The sequence below is a fragment of the Triturus cristatus genome, chromosome 6 (assembly GCF_964204655.1).
Source record: "Triturus cristatus chromosome 6, aTriCri1.1, whole genome shotgun sequence".
Taxonomy (NCBI): domain Eukaryota; kingdom Metazoa; phylum Chordata; class Amphibia; order Caudata; family Salamandridae; genus Triturus; species Triturus cristatus.
This window is the reverse complement of record NC_140589.1, coordinates 1,889,353,092-1,889,378,686: the sequence shown is the minus strand read 5'-3', so window position 1 is coordinate 1,889,378,686 and position 25,595 is coordinate 1,889,353,092. Positions and strand designations below refer to the sequence as shown.

At 47.2% G+C, this 25,595-nt stretch overlaps 1 protein-coding gene across 1 annotated transcript; it reads right to left on the bottom strand.

Moving 5' to 3' along the window:
• Positions 1-18,818: 18,818 nt before the first annotated feature.
• On the bottom strand, positions 18,819-19,751 carry LOC146822313 (olfactory receptor 2D3-like). The gene has a single exon (XM_085610039.1). The coding sequence runs from the start codon at positions 19,749-19,751 to the stop codon at positions 18,819-18,821; it is 933 nt and encodes a 310-aa protein (XP_085466165.1).
• Between the last annotated feature and the right edge of the window lie 5,844 nt (positions 19,752-25,595).

Genomic DNA, 25,595 nt, shown 5'->3' with positions numbered 1-25,595 from the left:
CGGGGAGTCCCGGACGTCAGGGGCAGAATTACCGACTTTTCCCAATTTATATTCACCCCCGATAATCAACCATAATGCATCAGTTCTCCCGTCAGAGGGGAGAGGTTCGTCTGAGGATCAGTGACATATAACGTAATATCATCAGCATACAGTGATATCGTCAATGCCCTCGATGAGAAACCAATGCCCCTAGCCGCATGATGCTGCCTGATGCGAGCAGCCAAAGGCTCTGTGGCGATAGCAAAGAGCAGGGGCGACAGGGGACATCCCTGCCTAGTACCCCTCCGGATTGCAAAGGGCGCAGAGACGGGCCCGTTAACTCTCACCCTAGCAGTGATGCCGGTATAAAGCAGTCTAATGTAGCCAATGAAGGCTTCACTCACACCCATGCGTTGCAGCAGCGGAAACAAGAACCCCCATTCCAGGGAGTCGAACGCTTTGGTGGCGTCCAGCAGCACCGCCGCAGCCTTAACATGTGGGGCCAAATAGTGTAGTACTCCAAAGAGGGTACGGAGGTTGTGAGAGGTCGATCTGCCCGGCACAAATCCCGACTGATCCGGACGGATCATGAGGGGCAACACCGGCTGTAGCCGAGTGGCCAGCATTTTCGCAAATATCTTTGCGTCCGTGTTAATTAATGACAGTGGCCTGTAGGAGTCGCATTGTTGGACATCCTTGTCCGGTTTCAGGAGGGTGATGATGACCGCCTCCCTAAGCGACCCTGGGAGCATACCCGACTCGACCGCCTCCGCATACATTGCCAACAGCCGGGGGACCAGGAGATCAGCGTACTCCTTGTAGAACTGCGCCGGCAGTCCGTCCGGACCCGGCGCCTTTCCGGCCGCCAATGAGCCTATGGCTTCCCGCACATCCTCCGCCTCAAAAGGCCGATCGAAGTAGCCTCTTTGGTGCGCATTGAACCATATAAGCTGTACAGTATCAAAATATTCAGCAAGCTCCGCCGGCGCGTGAGCCTCCTGCGACCTGTAGAGGTCTCTGTAAAAGGTCCGAAACGTATCCAGGATTTCCGGGGGAGTATATACGTTATCACCTCCCCGCGTCATCACTGAGGATATGAAGGGAGAGGGTCTTTGTGCGCGCAGGAGCAGGGCGAGTGTTCTACCCGGGCGGTCCCCTTCCCCATATCTACGGGCCACAGCATACTTAGTCAGGAACTTAAGTTCCCTGTCAGCCTCCGCCTGATATTCAGTTAGCGTTGTGCGAGTTTCGGCCAAGGTGGCAGCCGAGGGGTCCGAACAGTACTGTACCTCTAAAGAATGCAGGCGATCCTCAAATTTACCTAGCGAACCCCTGATAGTCTTTAGGACCTTGGCCTGCCCCGCAATGCAGTGGCCTCTTATCACCACTTTAAATGCGTCCCACAGAGTGCCCAATGAAGCCACAGATCCCTCATTCAGCTCAAAGTAATCAAGTATTTGCTGATGAATCTCTTCCCGAAACACCTGATCTGACAGGGCATGTGGTGGTAGCCGCCACGTGAAGGGCGTGATGTATGGTTTGGGGACATTCAGAGTTAGTTCGACAGGAGAGTGATCGGAGAGGGTACGTGCCCTGTGAGTGACTGCAGAGACCCATACATGTACCTGCGGGGTCAAGATCCAGTAGTCCAAGCGGGACCAGGCTCCCCTGTGCGGGGTGAAGCAAGTGCCTTCCCTAACCGCAGGATGCAGTATGCGCCACGAGTCCAATAGAGTGTAATCTGCCATTAGGCCACGGATGAGGCCAGTAGCTAGTGGATGATGCGTGCAAGCCGCCCCTTCCCTATCCAGCTCCAGTGAAAGTACGGCATTGAAATCTCCACCCCACAAGCAAGCCCCCCCACCCAGGGATTGCGCCAGGTGCCAGACATTCCGGAAAAAGCCAGGGTCATCCGAGTTGGGGCCATATACATTAACCAACGTGATCGGCATATTAAAGAGCTGCCCAAGTAGTAAGATGTAACGCCCTTCCGAATCAGCTTGCACCCTGAACGTCTGCCAGGGAAGGCCTTTACGGATAAGAATAGCCACTCCACGGGAGTAGTTGGAGCAACCCGATGTGTGTACCTCGCCCCACCGTGCATTTCTAAGCTTGTCCCCGGCGGCGCGAGTCAAGTGGGTTTCCTGAAGGAAACATATATCGATTTGGTGTCGTGTCAGATGTGCCTGGGTCAAGCGTATTTTTCGGTGATCGTTAAGACCACGGATATTCCATGTAAGGCAGCGCAACGCGGTCAGGGCGGCTTGCGTGTGCCTGTCTCATGTAGGTGTGTGGTCACCGATGGACCCAGTAGAAGGGCCTACCCGTGGGCACCCCGCCCTCCATTTCTACGAATCAGCAACCATATTAAGTCTGCTCGTGTCTGGACCGCATCATGATGTAGTGGTGTACCCAGAAAGTGTAGTGAAGTAAAACCAACCAACAATAACCCCGACCCACCCCCACCCACTCCAACCCCCCAATCAGGTTGAGATACCATCCCCTCCCACCACCCCCCCCAACTGGAACTGTCTTGCAATAGTATATCGGGAATCATCCCACAGGGGCGTGGGGTTACCGGCTCACTCCCCAGTCTATAATCGACCGGGTGGCCGGACATTTCCGCCTAACACTTAAAACAGTAACTCAAGGTACAGCCTGGAAGGCCCTGCATGTCTCTCAACACAGTTCTCCGCAGGGTACCAGTAACGTTAATCATACATGATCAAATCTGTCTCTCAGCTCAGGGACGGACCCATCCCCCTCTGCAGGTCCCAGGGACATTCATTTTTGGGGCACAGGGGCACGCCCTACAGTAACGTTGTATAGCGACCCAGCATGGGCCCGCGTGTTGTTGTGTCGTGTTATTCAATGTCACTGAGCTGTCCCATCGGCGGATTCTCTTGGTCATCTCGCCGCTCACGCTGCGAACGTTCCGCCTGTCTCGCAAATTTGATCGCGTCCGCCGCCGCAGTAAATACCATTGGCTTCCCTTTATGGTGGATCCGCAGCTTGGCCGGGTACAGCATCGCATACTTAGTCCCCACCTTCTGGAAGATTTTCTTGGCCGGTATGAATTCGCGCCGAGCGGCCTGCACAGCCTGCGTAAAATCCGGAAACAAGGAGATGACCATATTTTGAAAAGTTAGTTCCCCCTTTTCACGTGCCAACCTCAGGATGGTATCTCTGTCCCGTTAGTTGAGAACCCGGGCCAGGATTGGCCGCGGCGGAGCTCCCGGCACGGGTCGCGGCCCCAACGTGCGATGTGCGCGTTCAACCAAGAACATGGCCGACAGGCCCTCCCCAAACAGTTCACGGAACATTCCTTCCACAAATTGTTCCATTTTTCCAATGTTGGTGGATTCCGCAACCCCAATAATTCTTACATTATTTCGGCGGGAGCGAGCTTCCAAATCTTCGTTTCGCCCACGTATCACCTCCAGGACCCTGTCCATTCGGAGTAACTTCTCCTGGGTGTCTCCGTGGCTCTCTCTGTTTGTCGACCCTGTGCGACATGCCATCCAGCCGCTGGGCCATGGAGTCGAGTTTTCCGTCAATGTCCTTGAGGCAGCCCTTAAGGTCACGGAACATGCTTTTGACCTCATCGTCCGGTGTTGGGTCCAACTGTGTTTCAGGGACCACCGTCTGCGACGAAGGTCTGCTTCTCGAAGGGGAGCTTCCGCTGTTTGGCGTCCGATTTCCCCATGGTTCCCCCGAGGGCCCGCCACCTACCGACAATGGCGGTGAGGGGTGTCAGGCAACAAGCAGGCCACCCAAGCGCAAGGAACGCGTAGGTGGAGTGGTCACCCTCACAATCAGCCCCGCTCGTCGCCTCCTCCACGCGAGGAACACCGCCGAGTAGGGAAGACCAGGCCAGCTCTCGTCACATTCAGGGCGCGGGTCTGCGGCAGTCGGGCAACAATGGCGGCCTCACCTTCTTCTCGCCGCGGCCCGGGAGGCAACCCGGCCGACCTCCCGCGCAGCAAGCATCGTCATCGCTGTATCTCCCCGGCCCACAGGCACACGAAGGTTAGAGCAGGTCGTCGGGAGACTCCGGCAGCCGGATATCACCCTCTGCGGGCAGGGATCGGGCCTTACCCAGCGGGCGCCACCGCTTCCTTCTCCCGTCGCCTCACTCCAGCAGGCCCATCGGCACAGGCATCAGATCAGGGCGCAGCCGTGCCGGATAGGCCCAGGCAGCCAGCCCGCCAGCTCAGCCTCCTCCCGGCACCAGTTCCCCAGCAGGGGCCGGCCTCAGCACGTCAGGAGGTCACCGCAGCCACTCGGGCGCCAGTCGCAGGGCTCACCACATCTCAGCAGGGTCCGCGAGAGCCTCTTCGTATCCGCCAGATATCGGCCCTCGACCAGGGTCTCTCGTAGGAGAAGACTCCGCCCAGCACGGTGCCCCACAGCCGCTCGACCAGCTCGGCCGTGTAGCTCCGGATCTTCGAGGCCGATTTCAACCGCAGCGGCACCGCTCGGATCCCCTTCGCCAGGGCACTTCCCGTCGTGTATTTTAATGGTCAGAAATCAAGGCAGAGGTCGGATTGTCTGACGGATTAGGTGTCCGGCCGGCAGAGCCCCGTTACACGGCGGCCATCTTGCAGCTCGGCTCGGCCACGCCCCCCCATTGTGCCACCCACTTAAGTAGTCCTCCAAAACATGTCCCAAGCCTGCCATTACAACGTGAATGCAGTTACACACTGCCATGTCGACTTGGCATTTAAACCTCCTTACCAAGCCTTAAATACACCTCTTATTACTTATGTTACCCCTAAGGTGGGCCTTACTTTTAAGTTTCACATGTCGTGGTAGTGAAAAACTCCCAAATTCGTTTTTCACTACTTTGAGGCCTACCTCTCCCAGAGGATAACATTGGGGATTACTTATTACATTTAATAAGCTGTAATTCCTAATTGGGGCAGGTAGCTCATAATGTTGGGTACCTATGACATGTTACTGATAAGCCCTCTTTAATGGTAAAGTTGGATTTTTCATGACAATTTTAAAAATGCCACTATTAGAAAATTGGCATGTTCCTGTTCTCTTCCCTTTGGCCTGCAGCATGTTTTGGGTCACGTGACTGGGTGTAGCTGACAGTTGGACTTTGTGAATTCCTCCCAGGGTGTCACACAATAGAGGTGTGGAAATTTAGCTTACGAACTGAACATTATCTGCGCCATCTTGTCTCTCCCCAGCGCGACACACAGGAAAGCGCACAGCAGCCATTTTAGGCACCCTGGTCTCTCTCCCTGCTTATTGCCGATCGCCAGCGCGTCCCCCTGGCGCTGCAAGCATTCCCCCACGCGCCAGCCACCCCCGCTCTCTCATACATGGGCCATAAACCCTCTCCTTCTCGCGACCCTGCCATGGAACCACATCCCACGCCTGACCGACATCCCATACATGGTCATGCATCTCTTTGATAACCCCCTTCCTCTGCGCCCAATTGTCCGAACCGATCCCAGGCCATCACCTAGCCCTGCGGATGCAGTTTATTGCCCCTACTGTAAGGGAAACACCCCACATCAAAGGGATTACAGTAGATCAAGGCCCCCCACCCCCTGAGACCCGACCGGTTGCACACACCCCCGGGAATTGGCGGAATGTCCAGCTGTGTGATAGCCATCTCCTACTGTGGGTAGGGTGGGGACTTCCACTGTAGATATGTGTGGGAACGAGCTTGAAGTGGGGATTCTGAGGATGTTCTTTCATGTATCAAAGCGATCTCAAGAATGTGCCATGTATGATAAACCTGCAATAAAGTCATAAACCTGTGTATAAGAGGCCAGGCCTCAGAGATGCAGTTAGAGCACCTCGTGACAATACCTTGCTGTCTGATCTGATGTGTTCCACTCCGACGGAATAAAACTTTGTTTCCTGCCTTCCAGTCTCCGGCGCCTGCCTCTTTGTTGGTTTAGCATCGAATGGTATAAGAGGCGATTACCGCCGGGCAATACTTGAAAGGTTATCGACTACGACTGCCGCTACCATTTAACAATTAGCGTCCCAAGCGTGGGGCCCATCAGCGACACGTGGATCCAAAGAGAGAGGTCCCGACGACAGAGTGAACGACTGCAATGATCGGGAGAGCTCCTGCCCGATAGACCCTCGTCTGGCAGCCGATGATCCGAACTTCACTGGTTCCGAGCAGACCTCTCTCGAGTGATCTACGGTCCTGACTGGGAACCATCAGGAGTGCCGCGGCAAATACGGAGAGTAGAGGACGATCGGGCGCTGGAGGCGGAAGACGAGAAACTGTCCATGCGGTCCGGGTAAGGTCGTGAAACACGACAAATTGCGAAACGATTGATTGATTGATTGAAATACTAGTATTTGCTTATTGATTGGTCTCTTTGAGATATTCGCTGTCTACAAACGGGGAGGAGTAGAAATACTCTCTCTTCCTTTGCAGATAGTGAAGGGTAGGTAACGCAGACTTTTGTCGCCATTGTAACCCGTCGTGCCTATTTTTATCTCCCCATTGATTGATTGTCCGAATATTGATTGTTTTGAAGGATAGTGCTCTTTGAGATATTCTCTGTTTGCAAATAACGTAGAATAGAAATATTCTGTCTAGTCTTTGCAAATAGTGAAGGGTAGGTAACGCAGACTTTTTTCCCCATTGTAACCCGTCGTGCCTATCTCTTTCTCACCATTGATTGATTGATTGTCCGAACACTAGTTGTTCGATATTGGTTCTTTGGAGGTATTCTCTGCTTACAAATAACGAGGAATAGAGATATTCTATCTAGTCTTTGCAAGCAGTGAAAAGATAGGTAGTGCTGACTTTTGTCCCCGTTGTAACCCGTCATGCCTATCTTCTCCCCACTGATTGGTAGTTGGTTCTGCCCGGACCGCTTATTAGAGGTGGACCACCCGGCTCCACTGGAGGGCACCCCTAATAAGGACATGTTCACTAAATATGGACTAGTCGCCGTAGCTTATAGCAAGCTATGGCATAAATATACAAAGAAGGACCCCGAGAGTCAGTGGCCACTGATGGGATCCTTCGACGACCAGAAAATAGAAACGCTAGAAATAGCTCTACGTAGTAATAAAGCGACGCCTACTATGCTTGACAGTATCGGCATGTGGCGCAAAGAAGCAACGCAACGGAAAAAGAGGGAAGAAGTGAAAGCAGAAAAGGAATTACGAAAGGCAGCTCACCTTGCCGCTAGAAAGTTAGAGGAAGAAATAAAGGAGAGAAGGGAAGCTAAACTAAAACAAGAGCCTGAAACATCAGGCCAGTACCCTGTTAGGACCCCCTCTATGCTCTACCCTGAGTTGTCTTCTAAGCAACGAACGAATGACGAATTGCTATTAGGTCCCCCGATCATTTACATGCCCCCTCCATACGCACCCTCCCAACCGGTAGTGCAACACCCACAACCCCCAAACACAAGCGAAAGCAGTACCAGGGCCTCGGTCCTCACGGCCTCCGCGCCGGCCGAGCCTCTTGTACTGAACACAACATTGGCGATAACGTTAGATGACCCTGAGATGAGAAAGAAAGATTCCACCAGAATGAATCGACTAACAAAGGATGAACGAGCCAGAATCGATAAGATAGTAAGGACACTGGTGGAGCGAAAGGAAAGTGAGGAGTATATAACAGACGTGTATAACTCGTATGCCGACAACCGCAGACGACACTTTGTCGTACGACTTTGTTATCACGCCCTGAATACATATGAGGATAGGTACCACGATAAAGGTCCCGAAGGCTTAGCGGCCCTATATAGGAAGGTAGACATTGGGGAAGAAGGAGAGGGCGATGTGACGGACCTCTTCACTCGTACACTCGAGGTCTACCGGCACCTTAAACAGCACAGACAGACAACCAAAGCAGAAACCCCCATAGCGACTAAACCCCAGGCAGGAAGGGCTGATACCATGATGCCCATCAAAGAAGCCGCCCCCTACTGGGTCCCCCCACGAGGTCAGGGAACACATGACGACATCAACCACCAAGATGCGAAGGGAAGGGTTGTGTATAATTGGGTCTACCAGCCATGGGACCGACAAGACATTTTGACCTTTAGAAAAACCCTACCCGACTTAAGAAAGAACTCGACTGCCTTCTACACCGAACTAGGTACAGCCTTAGGTTCAACAATAATGACCTTAGCAGATATCGACTTGTTCTTCGGGTTATGTCTACCGGCTGATGTGTGGAAGCAAATCCGGAAAGTTGACCACGCTGAGCCGTTCGGATATACCTGGGTACAACTTGATACCATAGACAAACAGCGAGAACCGGGACAGAAACCCCTGAAAGCCATATTGGAACTCCCAGACAAGATTGTACAGAAATTGAAGACTCTAATCCCAGAAAGAAAGGTAGACTGGTCGATAGTGACGGCTTGTCGCCAGAAACCCCAGGAGGATGTGTCTGAATACTTCTCTCGATTCGAGACCGTGTTTTCCGATTATAGTGGCCAGGACATGACCACTGCAACCGGACATCACCTCTTTGTCCAGAATTATGTGAAGGGTCTGTCACAAGAAGTCTCCCAGAAGCTACAGACCAGCGAGAGTAGTTGGGCAGCCTCCAAACCCGCAGCAATCCTCCAGATGGCCCAATACTACAAAAACCAAAAGAATGAGAACGATAGGGCGTCCGAGAGAAAGAAAAAGGAACTGAAGGAGAGGGTAATGATAGCACAGTTGCAAGGGGTGACCATAGGAAGGGAGCCCCCTAAAGGGAATTACCAACCAACCGCCTCTAGAAAGCTACCCCCTAGAGACCATACACCTGCACCCTACAACGGACGAAGAGATTTAGATGGGAACCAATGTGCGTTCTGTAGAGGGTTCGGACACTGGAAATCCCAGTGCCCGGTCCTTCTGGAAATGAACAAAAATAGGGACCCCAGAGACATAGCATATGACCCCAGAAATAGAGGACAGGGACGAGGGTACACGAACGACGCCATCAACGACAGGCCAGGCAGACCAAACACCTTTGATCGCCCCCGACAAAACCAGTGTCAGCAGTCCGACTACGAAAGCACCCATGACTTCGCATAGGACCGCCAGGGGCAAGGGAGGGATCCAGTCGAACTCCGTGTTGACCAGCAAGGTCCTTACGTCACTGCTAAGGTCTTGGGCACAAAGTCTCCATTCCTGGTAGATACTGGGGCGACACGTAGTGCGTTATCTAAACGACTGATTCCTAGGGCACCCTTGTCTGGCTCACACGTAACCTCAATAGGCTTCGATGGAACGCCCTCCACTAACCCCTTGTCAGCACCAATCTCCTTTGACATTGAAGATAACGCCACTGACACGACCTTTCTGCTCTCCTCCAACACCCCCGATGCTATTATGGGACTCGATTTGCTAAAACATTTCCGAGCTACCATCAGATGTTCCCCAGACGGAGTTCGAGTCATCCTGCACGATAACCCAGATCTGTTCAGACCTTGTCGCACACGACGTATGCTCTCTATAACTGATGCTGACCTGTCCCTACTCGACACGTTACCCTCACATCTATGGGCTAAAACCGACTCAGATGTAGGGCGCATGGTGATCGACCCAGTACACATAACCGTCCGACCGGACGCAGTGCTCCCAAAGCTTCCACAGTATCGAATATCGCCCGAAGGCGAGAAGGCATTGGTGGAAATCATCCAGTCCCTAGTCGATGCAGGAGTAGTAGAGGAAGTAGTCAGTAATGTTTGCAACAGCCCTATCCTACCCATTGTAAAGAAGCAAGGCGAGGGAGATGAGAAAGCATACCGCTTCATTGTTGACTTACGAGAAGTTAACAAAGTAGTCATACCTCAGTACCCCGTGGTCTCAGACATCACCACCATCCTTACCCTGATTCCGTCCACTGCCACCACCTTTACTGTTATTGATCTCAAGAACGCATTCTTTTCCATCCCCATCCACCCAGACAGCCGCTACCTGTTCGGCTTCACTTTAAAAGCCCGTTCGTACAGATTCTGTAGGGCACCCCAAGGCTACACTGAGAGTCCCAGCATTTATAGCCAAGCCCTCAAGAGACAACTTGATGCAGTCCAATTACCCGATGGAGTGGTGTTAATACAGTACGTCGACGACATTCTTTTGGCGGCTGACACCACCCCACTTGCTGTCACAGCCACCATTCACCTCCTCCACTTCCTCGCGGAGAACGGTCACAAGGTCTCCAGGAAGAAGTTACAGTTCTGCCAACCCCAAGTGACATACCTAGGCCACCTCCTATCCAAGGACGGGAGGAAACTTACCCCTGACCGAATTCAGACCATCCTAGAAACCCCTGTTCCAAAAACTCAGAAGCAAGTGCGGTCTCTAGTAGGCCTCATCTCCTTTTGTCGACAGTGGTTGCCAAACTTCAGTCTTATTGTAAAACCTCTGCTTTCCCTGTTGGCTAAAGATGTCCCCTTCCCCCTCGCCTGGACACCCGAATGCCAATCCTCCTTCAAAGAATTACGAGATGCCCTCTGCTCGGCACCAGTCCTAGGAACCCCAGACTACACTAAACCTTTGTCCCTCTACACCCACGAAAGGGAGGGATGCGCGTTGTCTGTCCTAACCCAGTCCATAGGTCCTAAACAACGCCCTTGTGCCTACTTCTCTGCCACTCTTGACCCTGTACCCAGAGCTTTGCCCGCCTGCCTTCGAGCAGTAGCCGCCGCTGCTGTCTCTATCCGGCAAAGTGAGGGGATCGTGCTCTCGAACCCCCTCACTGTATTGGTACCCCATGCGGTTGACACCCTCCTGAACCAGACCAAGACTCAACACCTGACTAGCGCACGACTGACTGGCTATGAACTGACTCTGCTTGCACCCCACATCACATTGAAACGATGCACCACTCTGAATCCAGCCACTCTACTACCTCTCCCTGACACTGACCCCAATGCGCCCCCTATACATGACTGCGTGACTCTCACCGACGAACAGACCAAGAGTAGGGTTGACCTTCGAGATACTGCCTTCCCGGACCCTGACGGAGAACTGTGGGTGGATGGCTCATGCATCAAGCTCCCCGATGGCACCACTTCAGCTGCCTATGCAGTCACCACAGCCCGAACAGTTGTTGAGACAGCCCGCATCACACAGCGATCTGCACAGGCGGCTGAACTGATTGCTCTCACACGAGCATGCATCCTGGCAGTAGGGAAAACCGCAAACATTTACACAGACAGTCAATACGCCTTCGGGGTAGTTCACCACTTTGGGCTCCTTTGGAAGGAGTGGGGATTCTTGACTTCCCATGGCACACCCATCCTGCATGGAGATCTAGTCTCTGCCCTGACCGAAGCAGTCCTCCTCCCCACACGGCTGGCTGTGATCAAATGCCAGGCACACAAGAAAGTGACAGACATTATAGGACAGGGAAATGCACTAGCTGACATTACTGCCCGAACCACAGCCGAGAATAGGTCCACGACCCGTATGTACGTAACCAGGTCACAAACTAAGAAATGGAAGGATGCTAGGGAAACGATTAGGGACATCCAATTAGCCAGCTCACCACACGAGTTAACTGAATGGGCACGGGTGGGATTGAAGGACGATGACGGTTGCTGGCGAACTAAGGACTCGAACAAATGGTTGCTACCTGACTCATACTTGATCCCCATGCTGACCATGGCACACTCCCCCGCACACATAGGGTCTGCTCCCATGATCGAACTCATCTCCAAAGTCTGGCACAACGACAAAATCCCAGACTCAGCCAAATGTCTGGTCCAACAATGCCTGGTATGCCTCCAACACAACCCTGGGAAAGGAACTGCTGTACACCGGGGAGGGTTTGGGGTTCCCAATCACCCCTTTGAAGTCCTACAAATGGACTACATCCAGTTAGAAAGGTGCCAAGGTTTGAAGTACGTACTTGTCGTTGTGTGCGCCTTCAGCAAGTGGGTGGAAGCCTACCCAACCCGCGACAACACCGCTATGACTACCGCAAAAGTACTACTGAAAGAATTCTTCCCCCGGTACGGCCTTTGTCGAATTTTGTGGTGCGACAACTGCCCCCACTTTGTAGCCGAGGTTATCCAACTCATCTTAAAGGGGCTGGGTGTAAAACAGAAGTTCCATGCGGTCTTCCATCCCCAATCTGCAGGCTTGGTTAAGCGACATAATGCCACATTGAAGCTTAAGATAGCAAAAATAGTTGCCACCATAGGACTGAAATGGCCAGACGCTCTCCCGCTAGCATTGCTATCAATGTGTTCCACCCCCACCAAACACCACTTAACCCCCTACGAGGTCGTCTTCGGGCGGCCCATGAACCTTTGGACTGCACCGAAACCAACATCCATCCACGACGTCCCGGACGTCCTCATGTCTGACTATTTGTACAACCTAACTAAAACGTTGTCTGTTATCCATCAGCAGGTTCTGCAAGCCATTCCCGACGTTTCCAGGGGCCCCGGGCACGACATCCAACCCGGTGACTTTGTCTTAGTGCGTAACTTCCAGCGCACCAAGAGTCTGGAGCCCCGGTGGACGGGCCCCCTGCAAGTCCTGATCACCACCCGAACAGCTCTTCGAGTGGAGGGGAAGCGCAATTGGCTGCATGCACACCACTGCAAGAAGGTATCATCGACCCTGACGACCACGGACAACATCATCGCCCAAGAGGAACTTCTGGACAAAGACCGACCATTCCTGAGCCACTGCCCGGATACAGAGACACTTGAATTAACGAAATATCCGATCCCACTGTGCCATCCAAGGAAGGGTATAACCTACGACAAAAGGAGGGAACTTCGGCTAAGCAGACCACAAACTAAGTTGAAATCTCAGAGCGGTTGCCTAGCCACCTCAAAGGCCACCAGGAGAGAAACTAAACAAAGTCTGTGGTTCTGCCCGCTACCGAGTCCCTTGAAGGTGATGGAAGCACCCGACATGAAGATGATGGAAGCAACCGGACGCCCAAAGATCCACTACAAAATCCCAAAGACTGACAAAATGCACAGCTCAAAGACTATTGCACTTTTCATTACCCTTCTCTTTTGCCTTCTCCTCATGGTCACCTTCTGGATCATGGAGGAGAGTGCACCCGCCCATAAGACATTGCTAACCACCGTTCCACCTACCACCATGAAAGAACACCATCTGATCTCACTTTCACCCCAACTCCGAGAAAGGAGTAAGGAGTTCTGGAATAACTCTTTTGTGCAGTTGCTCCACCAACACAATCTTGCCTCCAATGCCACTAATTGCTGGATCTGTGGATTGCTACCACATGCCACTGGACACTCTATCCCTTTCATCCCTTCACCTTTTTCTGTCCATGGTTCCTGCCTCGCCTGGCTGATCCTCCTGCAAGAAAGCTGCAAGGACAATGCCACTTCCGGCAAAACTGTGTCACACTTCTACCATGGGTTCTGGCTGAACAAAACTGGAAAAACTTCTGCCCCCTTCTGTCCTCTGAGATCAAACACTTCCTTTCACATGGACATCCCTGCCAAAGAACGAGTTGAAATGCAGGTGTTTAACAACCCAGCCAGACCCACCTTCTCTTACCTCCGGAAACGAACGGCCGCCACCCTAACAGTGGCCCTATCCGTCATCAACATCACTGGACTTGTGTGCCTCGAAGGCCTGGGGGCGCAGCTGGTGGGCCACAGCTCCTGCCTCATCACCCGAACATTGGACTCAGTTGATCCACCCTCCTTTGTTACCTCCCCAAATATGTACTTCGTCTGTGGTACTAAGGCCTACAACTGGCTTCCGAAAGGTTGGGGAGGCACCTGCTACATCGCTTATGTCCTTCCTCCGACATATGTGGCTCCAGCAAACCATCACCGACAGAAACGTGCCAAAGACATTGTGCAAACCGACTCCACCGGAGCACAGTTCATGGACGCAGTAAAAGGAATTGTTCCACTCTGGGGTCCAATGGCAAACAGCCGTGCCATCCGCCACTTAACTCAGGCAGTCGAAACGGCGATGAACATTACGGCTGGCATCCTCGCCAACAACACCGCCGAGCTTCAGGCCGTCCGCCTGGTGGCTCTTCAGAACCGCCTCATTCTAGATGTGGTTCTGGCTGATCGTGGAGGAGCATGCCGCATCATTGGGTCCAGCTGTTGTACCTACATACCGGATAACTCACCCTCAGTCTACAAAGCAATTGAACACCTCCACAGACTTTCCGCAGAGGTTCATCAGGAGCAAGAAGAATGGTCACTGGGAAGTTGGTTTTGGGACACTATTAGAAGTTGGGGATGGAGGCTGTTTTCATTTATCCTAATACCGATTGTGATACTATGTGGATGTTGCTTAGGGATTCAGTGTCTGCCACCTTTATGTTCGCTTTTTATGAACTGCATCTGCCCTAAGACTTTGAACTTTGAAGCGGAACGAATGAAAGCTTTGTATGAGGTGGAAGTTCGTAGTATTATGGGGATAGATCCGAAGTAAACAAGCTGGCGAGATATGTTAAAAGGGAGGACTGTGGAAATTTAGCTTACGAACTGAACATTATCTGCGCCATCTTGTCTCTCCCTAGCGCGACACACAGGAAAGCGCACGGTAGCCATTTTAGGCACCCTGGTCTCTCTCGCTGCTTATTGCCGATCGCCAGCGCGTCCCCCTGGCGCTGCGAGCATTCCCCCGCGCGCCGGCCACCCCCGCTCTCTCATACACGGGCCATAAACCCTCTCCTTCTGCGCGACCCTGCCATGGAACCACATCCCACGCCTGACCGACATCCCATACATGGTCATGCATCTCTTTGATAACCCCCTTCCTCTGCGCCCAATTGTCCGAACCGATCCCAGGCCATCACCTAGCCCTGCGGATGCAGTTTATTGCCCCTACTGTAAGGGAAACACCCCACATCAAAGGGATTACAGTAGATCAAGGCCCCCCACCCCCTGAGACCCGACCGGTCGCACACACCCTCGGGAATTGGCGGAATGTCCAGCTGTGTGATATCCATCTCCTACTGTGGGTAGGGTGGGGACTTCCACTGTAGATATGTGTGGGAACGAGCTTGAAGTGGGGATTCTGAGGATGTTCTTTCATGTATCAAAGCGATTTCAAGAATGTGCCATGTATGATAAACCTGCAATAAAGTCATAAACCTGTGTATAAGAGGCCAGGCCTCAGAGATGCAGTTAGAGCACCTCGTGACGATACCTTGCTGTCTGATCTGATGTGTTCCACTCCGACGGAATAAAACTTTGTTTCCTGCCTTCCAGTCTCCGGCGCCTGCCTCTTTGTTGGTTTAGCATCGAATGGTATAAGAGGCGATTACCGCCGGGCAATACTTGAAAGGTTATCGACTACGACTGCCGCTACCATTTAACAGAGGGATTAGGTGTGCCTCAGTGAGCCACCTACTGGCAGGATAGGGGCAGAGCTAAGCACAACCCCACTTCCAACTGTGCTTGGCCTTCACAGAAAGGGACTAACAACTGATTGAAGTCAGGGCAGGGGAGGCAGGCAATTCTGTGCACTTCAAAGAACCTTTCCAACAGCTTCTCCTACCTTTTAGAAGAAGGGCACCAGGGTTGAAAAATAGGACTTTTCAGGCCCACTCTCAAGTTCTTTAGTGGCCCTGTGGAAGGACTCTGAGCGGACGCCTGCTTCTGTGACTTGCTATGCACTCTGCAAGGCTGCTGCAGTATCTGAAAGGACTGCTTTACTGCCTGTTTCCTGCCCTGAACCCTCAGAGGCAAGCCCTGCTGTTGAGACCTGCATCTTCACCTGCACCCAGGACTACCAGAAGTAACTCTGAGGGCTAGCTTGCTAGCCTCCTGTTCAAAGTCACAGGGACATGAAAGGCTCCCACCATTTTGAACCCGCACCTGGACCCAACCTGGGTGAGTTCCGAATCCCCAAGACGTGTCCCACCAGTCCTGAACCCATGGTTGTGGTGCTAAATGTGCCCAGGTAGGCAACTTCTAAAACTGAGAACTTTGACACAATTTGGCCAAAAAGTACTCAGAGAAAAGGAGGAGACTGGGACTAACCTGCCCGCCTATGCACCCGAGGTGCATCGTCGGTCAGATTGGCTTTGTGGCTTCTCCCGCTACATTCTCCGTAGCAGCAAATTATTTTCAGCAGTCCTTCGTCAAAGAGGTATCTGACCTCATGGAACTGTCTTCTGCTAGATCCCACTTGGGTTGTTCGACTTCCATTTTGGCGAATAAGCCCAAACGTGGAACTCTTCACTGCAGCTTTGACTCAAGACCATCCGACAATGACACTTCCTCCTTGGACATCCCCTGCAGCCTTGCCCCACTGAACTCAACCATCTCAGGCATTTTTATTCGCAAATCTTTCTAAGTCGAAAGATCAGCGCTGACTGGGCCCAAGCCACGCCTTTTATCTGAACCGCGATCCATTGCGTTCAGCCTTAACTTTCTAATGTTAACTGGTCTTGCACGACTTTTGTTTCACCCTGCAAGGGATTGTGGCTGTTGTTTGACCAGGGCTCACACTCCACTCAACCAACAAACAAGTTTCTCACAGACGCAAATGTTGATTTGCATTGCTTTGTAACAGAAAATCAATGCAACGCTTTGGCATTAGGCAGCCCAAAGTACGTCAGTACAAGGAGATAGCAGAACTGTGCAATTTCTTTGAAGATATGGTAAGTTCTGCTCTCTCCCATTCAGGCAATATAGCAAAGCAAGCACCTTCACTTGCTGCACTGTGTTGTGTGAAATGTTTGTAAATCTGGGCCTTAATGCTTATGGATGAATGTACACTTGTTATATTTAAGCGTATGCGTACATCTGGGAGCCTATGAAAGTTACAATATTTGAAGTGCATTTCTCGATTTGTTCCTGGAAGTCAGATCAAAGGTAGCCATAAGCCTCCAGGACAAAATGTACATACAAATAAACTGTAGAGGGTTGTGTCAAACATCAGATCTTGAAAGTGTAAAATACTATTGGAGTCCTGAAATTTGGACAAAATGAGGAAAGCCTCTCCCTCTATACCTTACCATGCGGAGATCTCCACCCCTGCAGAGTCTTCTTCAGTAAAATATAGGGAAATATATTTAATTCAAAAATATATATTAATATTAATGTAAATTTATTTCATATTTTTAGTTGCAAATAGATCGAAATAAAAAATGTTACGGGGTTATTTACTTAATTTTTAAATCTTTAATTAAATTAAATATATTAAATGTAATGTATTGTTTTTTTAAGTTTAAATAAAAAACATGAAATCCCACCTAAAGAAAGAAAAGTATGTTTTATTATGCTTTAATTATTACTAAAAGTGATGTACTGGATTAATCACAATTAGGTTACGTTTTAATAAAAGTATTGTTATATTCATCTTTAAGTTCAAATTAAAGTAATAAAATACTTTAATTAAAAAATAAATATGTACTATTTTAATATTTTTTTTAAGTATATTATATTTATTTATATTCTAAACTGTTTTAAATTATAAAAGTGAATTTAGCATTATTTCCTATGGGGTTTCACTGTAATTCCCTATATTCGTGTTTTTCTGTGAGACGGCGTTGAACTATCAGTGCTTAAATTCACAACTGTTTTTTTTTTATTAGCAACATGCCCTTGGATTTTGTGAAATTTGAAAATGTAGTAAACTTACTCAAAAGTGTAAGTTACCTTTGTTAATCAGGCACTAAGGGCCTCATTACAATGTCAGGCGGAAACTTTATGCCCGTCACGTCTCGGATTCGGGAACCGACCGACTCGCCATTGGTGGTTCTGCCCGACCGATTACTATGCAACTGAACAATGTTCAGTAGGAGTCCCATTGTTCCCATTGGGAGCCCATGTTCTGCCCGACAACACAGGCTCCTATGGGTAAATGGTGTGTGTGTGTAAAACCATGCACCCTGTCGCAGGCAACCCATGGTGCCAGCCACACAGTGCAGGATTTTTCAGGGGGGTCCCTTGGGTACCCCCTCGGCCCCCAACCGGAGGCCACAGGATGAAGGGGCCCTGCTAGGGGCCCCTAAGTTCTCTTTCTGACAGCCTTTTCATGTCAGATAGGCCGACTCGGAAAGGCTGTTGGAAATCGGCATCATAATCGGTAGGTCGGAAACACTGTTCGTAGAGGTGCATGTTTTGGTTCCGACCAACAAGGATACTCCGAGAGCCAGTCAGAACCGAATCAGAATAACCACATGGTTTACTTTCCGACCACAAACATCGTAATCGGTCGGACGGATTATAAACCAAGCGTGTCAGTCGGAAGGGTTCCGACGCAGTCTAGGAAATTCCGAATGTCGTGCGGAGGCTTTCCGCCTGACATAGTAATGAGGCCCAAAAGTGTTTTATAGAGGGATGGAACCATCTCTATGTGGCTGCTATTTTTAGATATTTATACATTTAGAGCTGTAAATTCAATGTGTTAATCTGGCCTAATTTATAGGTACTCGATTTATTAAACTTGGATGCTTAAAAGGCTGAGTTTATCTCAAGAATTTTAAATTGAGACTTGTCAGCTATACAGACATGTCAGAAGTTGATGCTTAACTACCCGAGCTATCTTGTCTCATAATCTGTAGTTTTGATGTTGTATTACATGGTACAAACACCTGAGAGGGAAAGTGGTTCAATATCAGCAGCTCAGGTGTAAGAAAACCTCCCACCTTAGTACACATTGCTCCCTCTTTCACACTGTTCAAATATGAATTAAAAACATATCTACAATGTAAATGGTGAATGCATGCCTCTCCAGCTTTTAGACCTTGGAAATCATAAAAAACGTTAGCTATCTCCACATTTATTCTAAATGTGGTCTTTTATGTAACATCTCTCGTTGCAAACCTAATGATCTTGTAAAATTGTCTCTATTCACGTGTAGAGTACTCTGGCACCTTTACTTAATGCTGAATAAAATAGAAATAAAAAACATACATATTAAAAAATGCGTCTTCGAGTAACTTGAAGCAGGGCCATCTTCACATCATTGTTTCTCAGACTGTAGATCATGGGGTTCAACATTGGGGGCGTCACAGTGTAAAACACAGAGACTATTTTATCTAGATTAGCTGACTTTTTTGATGTTGGTTTCATATACATGTAGATAGCGGTGCTATAGAACATGGTGACAACAATCAGATGGGAGGCACAAGTGGAGAAGGCTTTGTATCTGCCTCCTGAGGAGCGGATCTTCAGAATAGCAATGATGATGCAGACATAGGAGATAAGAATGAGGAGGCTTGGGATAAGCAGATCATATGTCCCGACAGATAGCATGACCATCTCTGTGATAAAGGTATCTACACATGACAGCTTTATGATAGCTGTGCCTTCACAAAAGAAATGGTCAATAACATTATGACCACAAAAAGACAATGTTAGTGGGAAAACAGTGTCAAGGAGCCCTGTTACACTGCCGCTGAGCCAGCAGAACAGGGACAACTTGATACAAACAGACTTGCTCATAATAACGTTATAACGCAATGGTAAAGAGATGGCTACATAACGATCGTAAGCCATGACTGCTAGAAGCACACCTTCAGTAATCCCCAGGAGAAAGAAGAAGTACATTTGAGCTGCACACCTGGAAAAGCTCATTATTTTCCTCACGAGAAAAAATTGGACCAGCATGTTAGGGACAATCACCGATGAGTAGCAGACATCCAAAAAAGAGAGGTTGACCAGGAAAAAGTACATTGGAGTATGGAGCTTAGGCTCAGTGATACAGGCTGTAATCAGCATAGTATTTCCAATGAGCGTTATGGTGTACATTACTAAGAATAAGACAAAGAAGGCAGTCTGCAAATTGGGGTCTGAAGTTAGTCCCAGCAGCACAAACTCTGTGACTGAGCTTCCATTCCACTTCTCCATCAAACCGTCTTCCAATTACCTGTAGAAAAATAAGAAATAAACTATAGTGAGTAACTGTTGCTAAAGTTGGAATACTCACTCAGAGGCAAATATATCTATGTGAACCTCATAAACGATATGATCACATGATGGATTGTTTAATCCTACCACATCCTGTCCAAGTAAAACCTTATGCCTGCCCTTCAGCAGTCAAGACACAACCATTGATACCTACCCCACAAGACCACCGAAAAACTTCAAATTGAGTGATATTCCTGTCAGGCCTTTTCTAATGGTCCACAAGCAGTCAAAAATCACTGGGTAGTATCTTTTTTTGAGTTTAAAGAAAGTTTATTGAAAATAAGCAATAGATACATCAATAATACAATCTAGCATACAGAAGTAATATCAATAGAAAATAAACTATATATACTAAGGGGAGAGAAAAAGAAAAGAGGGGAGAAGAGGGGGGAGAAGGAGAGAAAAGGAAAAATATATGTAATTCCTATAACAATACCATAGAACAGTATTATACACCAAGTATAACAGGTACATTGTAATGAACTCACTACCACAAATTCACTTATATATTGAGAGTATATATAAAATAGAACAACATTTAAGTTACCTTAATGGAATTAAACTTAATTTAAGGAGGCTTGGAAACTTCTTCTATGGCAGGAACATGGGATGGCAATGATTGAGCAGATAAATCTAAAAAACTGGTAACAGGAAGCCATAACAAGTCACGTTTAATAGCCAGAGTAATCGGGTAAACATAAGCTCTATCTAACCTATGATTATAACAAACGCCATACCACCAGGCTTGAAAAGAGAAATTAGAAGCATTTTTCCACGACTTAGTGATTTGTTGAAAGGCAACAGCAATGAGTAAGTCAATAATAAGAGTATTAAGGGAAGTGGATGAAGGCCAAACTTCTGCAACACTACCTAGAAAAATGTGAGAGAAGGAAAAGGGGATATGAGTGTGAAATATTTTGTTAATTTGTTGCCAAACTTTAATCCAAAATTGATGAATGACTGGGCAAGTAAACAACATATGTTTAAGGTCCGCAACAGGAGCTGGGCATGACAAACATGTAGAGGGAGAGCTAAGGTTAATCTGATGTAATTTGGCTGGAGTAATCAATAGTCTATTGTATATAAAAAATAATGTGTGTGTAGTATTTGCTGCTCTAGAAGATTTCCTTATCTTAATCCAGATGTTATCCCATACTGACGTGGAAAAGGAAGTGCATAAGTCGGATTCCCAATTAGTTTCAACTGCAGATTTGTCTCGAGTCTGATTAGTGTGTCTCAATTTATTGTAAATTTGAGAGGCTGAGGGGTTCGATTTCAAGAATTAAATCGTAACAGGAGAAGAAATAATCTGTGTGGAGGAAGCCGGAAGCTTATCATAGGAACTTTGGGCAGCTGAGGACAGTAATTTGTATTTAGAAAGAAATGAGGAGGGAAGAGAGAAGCGTTGTTGCAATATACGGAAAGGAATGCAAGTATCACCTATGAAAAGTTGATGAGTCCATTTAAGACCAAGATTGAACCATTCTTTCCAAAAAAGGGTCCGATTTTTGATCTTAATACGAGTATTATACCAAATCGGTGATTGTAAGAAATGGGTACGGTCATCGAAACCATCCAGCATAAGAGGATGAAGAGTTTTACGAATATGTTTAAGAATAGGAAAGGAGAATTTCTGAGGAGTATTCAATATGGATAAAAAATCATCAAATGAGAGAGGGTAAATGAAAGAGGATTCAATATCTACCCACAGAGGCAATGATAACAAATCAGTCGTATTTTGAGATAGTAGGGAAGAAGAATTCTTAAGAAAGAAAGAAGTATGGTATAATGCAAAATCAGGGAAATTAACCCCACCCAAATTTTTAGGTTGTTTAAGTTTGGAAAAGGACATCCTAGATTTTTTGTTCTGCCACAAAAATTTTGATAAAATAGTATATATTTGTTTGTAACAAGATTTAGGGATGTTAACAGGCAGATTAGATAAGAAAAATAAGATGATAGGGACCAACATCATTTTTATAGAATCCAATCTACCCCACCAAGATAAAAACAAGGGATGCCATCTTGTTGTGGAACTAATTAAAGTCGATTGGAGGTTTTTAAGATTGAGCGATATAGTTTCCTTAATAGAAGGGGTGAACCATAAACCTAAATATTTAATTTTGGAAGAGTTCCAGTGGAAAGAAGAAGATACAAAATCAGCATGAAAACAATATTTATTTAATGGAAGAATTTCACATTTATCCACATTAAGTTTATAACCTGAAACAGAAGAAAAAGAAGAAACTTCTGAAAGAAAAGCCGGTAGGGAGGTCTGAGGATTAGATAGAAATAAAAGAATATCATCAGCGTACGCCGAGATCTTTAAGTGCTTATCCCTATAGGGGAAGCCAGTAATATTTTTGTTCATCCGGATTTTAGATAAAAAGGGTTCTAACGTCAAAATAAATAAAAGGGGAGAAAGAGGACACCCTTGTCTGACACCACGGAGAAGTGGGAAAGAGGAAGAAACAAGTCCATTAGCTAAAATAAACGATCTCGGAAAAGAATAAAGTAAAGAAATATAGGATAAAAATTTAGGGCCAAAACCAAACCAAGTAAGAGTCGAAAAAATAAACTGCCAATTAACCCTGTCAAAAGCTTTTTCAGCATCCAAAGCTACAGCTGCTAACGAAGACTTATGGCATTGAGATTTACTAAGGACATTGAAAAAGAGGCGAGTGTTGTCTGAGAGATGACGACCTTTAATGAAGCCACATTGTTCTTTGCCAATTAAATGAGGTAAAATACTATCCAAACGAAGTGCAAGGATCTTTGCAAAAATCTTATAATCTAGATTGATTAAAGAAATGGGTCTATAGTTCTTACATAATGTATGGTCTTTACCCTCTTTTGGAAGAAGGCAAATCAAAGCCTCTTGAAAAGAACCTTCAGATTTTCGGGAAGATATAAAAAACAAGAATAAGTTGAGTAATTTAGGGATAAGTAATTTGGAAAAGTGGATATAAAATTCTATGGTAAAACCATCAGGACCTGGCGCCTTTCCCTTTTTAAGTGACTGAATAGCAGTAAGAATATCCTTGGTCTGAATATCAGACTCTAAAACAGAGAAATCAACATCTAAAGAAGGAGGTGGAGGAATGGAAGCTAAATATTGATCAATGTCAGATAAAAGAGGAGTAGATTCAGGGGTGTATAGGGATTTATAGAAATTAGAAAACTCCAAAAGAATGTCTTCATCTTTATGAAGCACGGCATTAGCAGAGGATACAATAGAATCGATTTTAGTACGTTCCTTTTTGATCTTGAGATATTTAGCAAGAAGGTTGCCAGATTTGTTCTGCGCACTATAAAATTTAGCACTAGACTTGAGTAAATATAAATTTGCAGAATCAGTAGAAATCTTATTGAAAGAGAGTTTAGCATTAATTAATTCTTTCAAGGTAGACTGACTTTTCGATGAGTAATAAAGATGTTCCAGTTTTTTGATTTGTGAAGTAAGTGCTTGAGAGGAAAGAAAAGCTGCACGTTTTTTTCGGCCAACAAAGGATATAATAAAATCCCTAGAAGCAGCCTTAAAAGAATCCCATACAAGTTGAGGAGATAATTGAGGGGATTCATTATCTTTAAAGAATAAAGAAGCGAATTCGAGAAAGGCTGGCGGGAACTTAGGGTCTAAAAGAAGAGAGTTATTGAATCTCCAGCATCTATTTCCTTTAGTGGGAGGAAGTAAATCTAAATTCAAGGAAACTGGAGCATGATCAGAGAGTAGGATAGAACCTATGTCCGAATGAGAAATGTGTTGAAGAAGAGGTTTAGAAATAAAAAGATAATCTATTCGGGATTGGGAGGAGTGAGCAGGAGAGTAGTAAGTATACTCTTGTAGTGTGGGGTGACAAAGCCTCCAAGAGTCTACAAGAGCTCTTTGAGAAATAGCAGACATAAATTGAGAATGCATAGAGGACGGGACAAACCTGGAGCTGGAATTCCTGTCAATAAAGGGATCCACAATCATATTGCAATCCCCGCCAAAAATTAAATAATCATCAGTACATTGCATTAAACGGGAGAGAATTTGAGGCCAAAACAATTTATCTGGGGAAGTGGGGGCATAAACATTAAAAATGGTGAAAGGAATCTTGTTAATTAGCAAAGAGACCACAACCCATCTACCCTCTGAATCATTATCTTGACTTATGAGTTGAACATCTAAGCGTTTATGACAGAGAATAGCAACGCCATTGCGTTTTCCAGAACCTGGTGATGCGAAAACATTGCCCACCCAACATCGTCTCAATTTAGTTACCTCAGTGTCTGGAATATGAATTTCTTGTAGAAGAACAATATCACCTTTTAAGTTTGCAATATGAGACAAAACTCGTTGACGTTTGATAGGAGAACCCAAGCCTTTAACATTCCAAGATATAATGTTTAACGACATAATAGATCTTATTTAAACATATTCAAAATGGTTCGTAAAAGAATGTATTGTGCATAAAGACAGAAGTGTTCAAAAAACACAACAAAACATGAAAGCAACTTCTTATTGTGGAAAAATAGCAGTGAGAAACAGAGAAGATCATGAAACAGTGTAGAAAAAAGAGAGTGAGAATAAGAGAAACATTGTAGACATATGAGAAATATAAAAGGACAACCAGAGATAGAGAAGAACAGAGGAATGAGGAAAAGGAGGGAAAGAGAGAAAGAAATAGGGAACAGAGGAACAAATTAAAGCTAACAATTGATAAAACAGTACAATAACAGAAAAACATACCACAAAAGAACAAGAGTAACGGGGTAGGTGGAGCCATATGGGGAGGGCCACACGTCAGACGGGAGGACGCAGGACGCGAAGTACACAGAGAAACACCATCCAGGCGAAACGTAGAATATTATGTAGGGGGGCACGGAAACCACAACCTGGCAAAGAAGAAATAAAATAAAATAACAATTAATGTGAGAAGTGATAATGACATCAAAAACTTACAAAAATGACTGATACACACGAAGTGTACATTAACGGGTAAAAACACAACAAACACTACACGACATATAATGGTTTAGAGATATCCATGGAAATTCCTTTACAAGAGTCCAAAAATTGTTGCAGGACAGCTGGATCTTCATAGTTGAGGGATGGAATAAGCCGTAACGTGCATTCAAACTGCGTAGAGCTGGTCTCATATCTAAAAACCTTTTTCGACGGTCAGCAGTTATTTTGGCATAATCCTGAGCGAAGAAGAGGTTGGAACCATTCCAGGAAATTTTTCCCCGTTGTTTGGCTGCTTGTAAAACCTTAAGTAAATCCGTATATTCCAGAAAGTACAAAATTACTCCTCTGGGTTTTGTTGATGGAGATGAAGAACGGGGACTCTGGCCCAAACGATGTGCACGCTGGATATTTAATGGAGGAGATTCCGGAAGGCCAAGAAGAGTCGGAAGGAATGACTGAAAATAGGATATGGCGTTAGAACCTTCCAGACTTTCCGCCAAACCATAAATGCGCAAGTTGTTACGCCTATTACGATTTTCCAATTGTTCAACTTATTGCTGAAGACGTTCAACATCTTTATGGATAAGAGGAACCTTGTCAGCAAACTCCTGAACTGCATCAACACGCTTCTCCAGACCCTCCACCCGCTGTTCAGTGTGAGACCAGTTATCTTCTGATCTCAGCAAACGGGTGTTGGTTTCCTCCATATAGGGTTTGAGGGCACGAATCTCCTCAAGAAGAAGTTCCATTGAAAGAGGTGTAGAAGAGCCAGTGGGAGATGGAGGATTCGCTTTCCCTCTCTTCCTAGGGGTGAGGGGAGCAGAAGATGG

Excerpts from the sequence above, each read along its gene's own strand:
- LOC146822313 (XM_085610039.1), bottom strand. The coding sequence starts at position 19,751 with ATGGAGAAGTGGAATGGAAGCTCAGTCACAGAGTTTGTGCTGCTGGGA.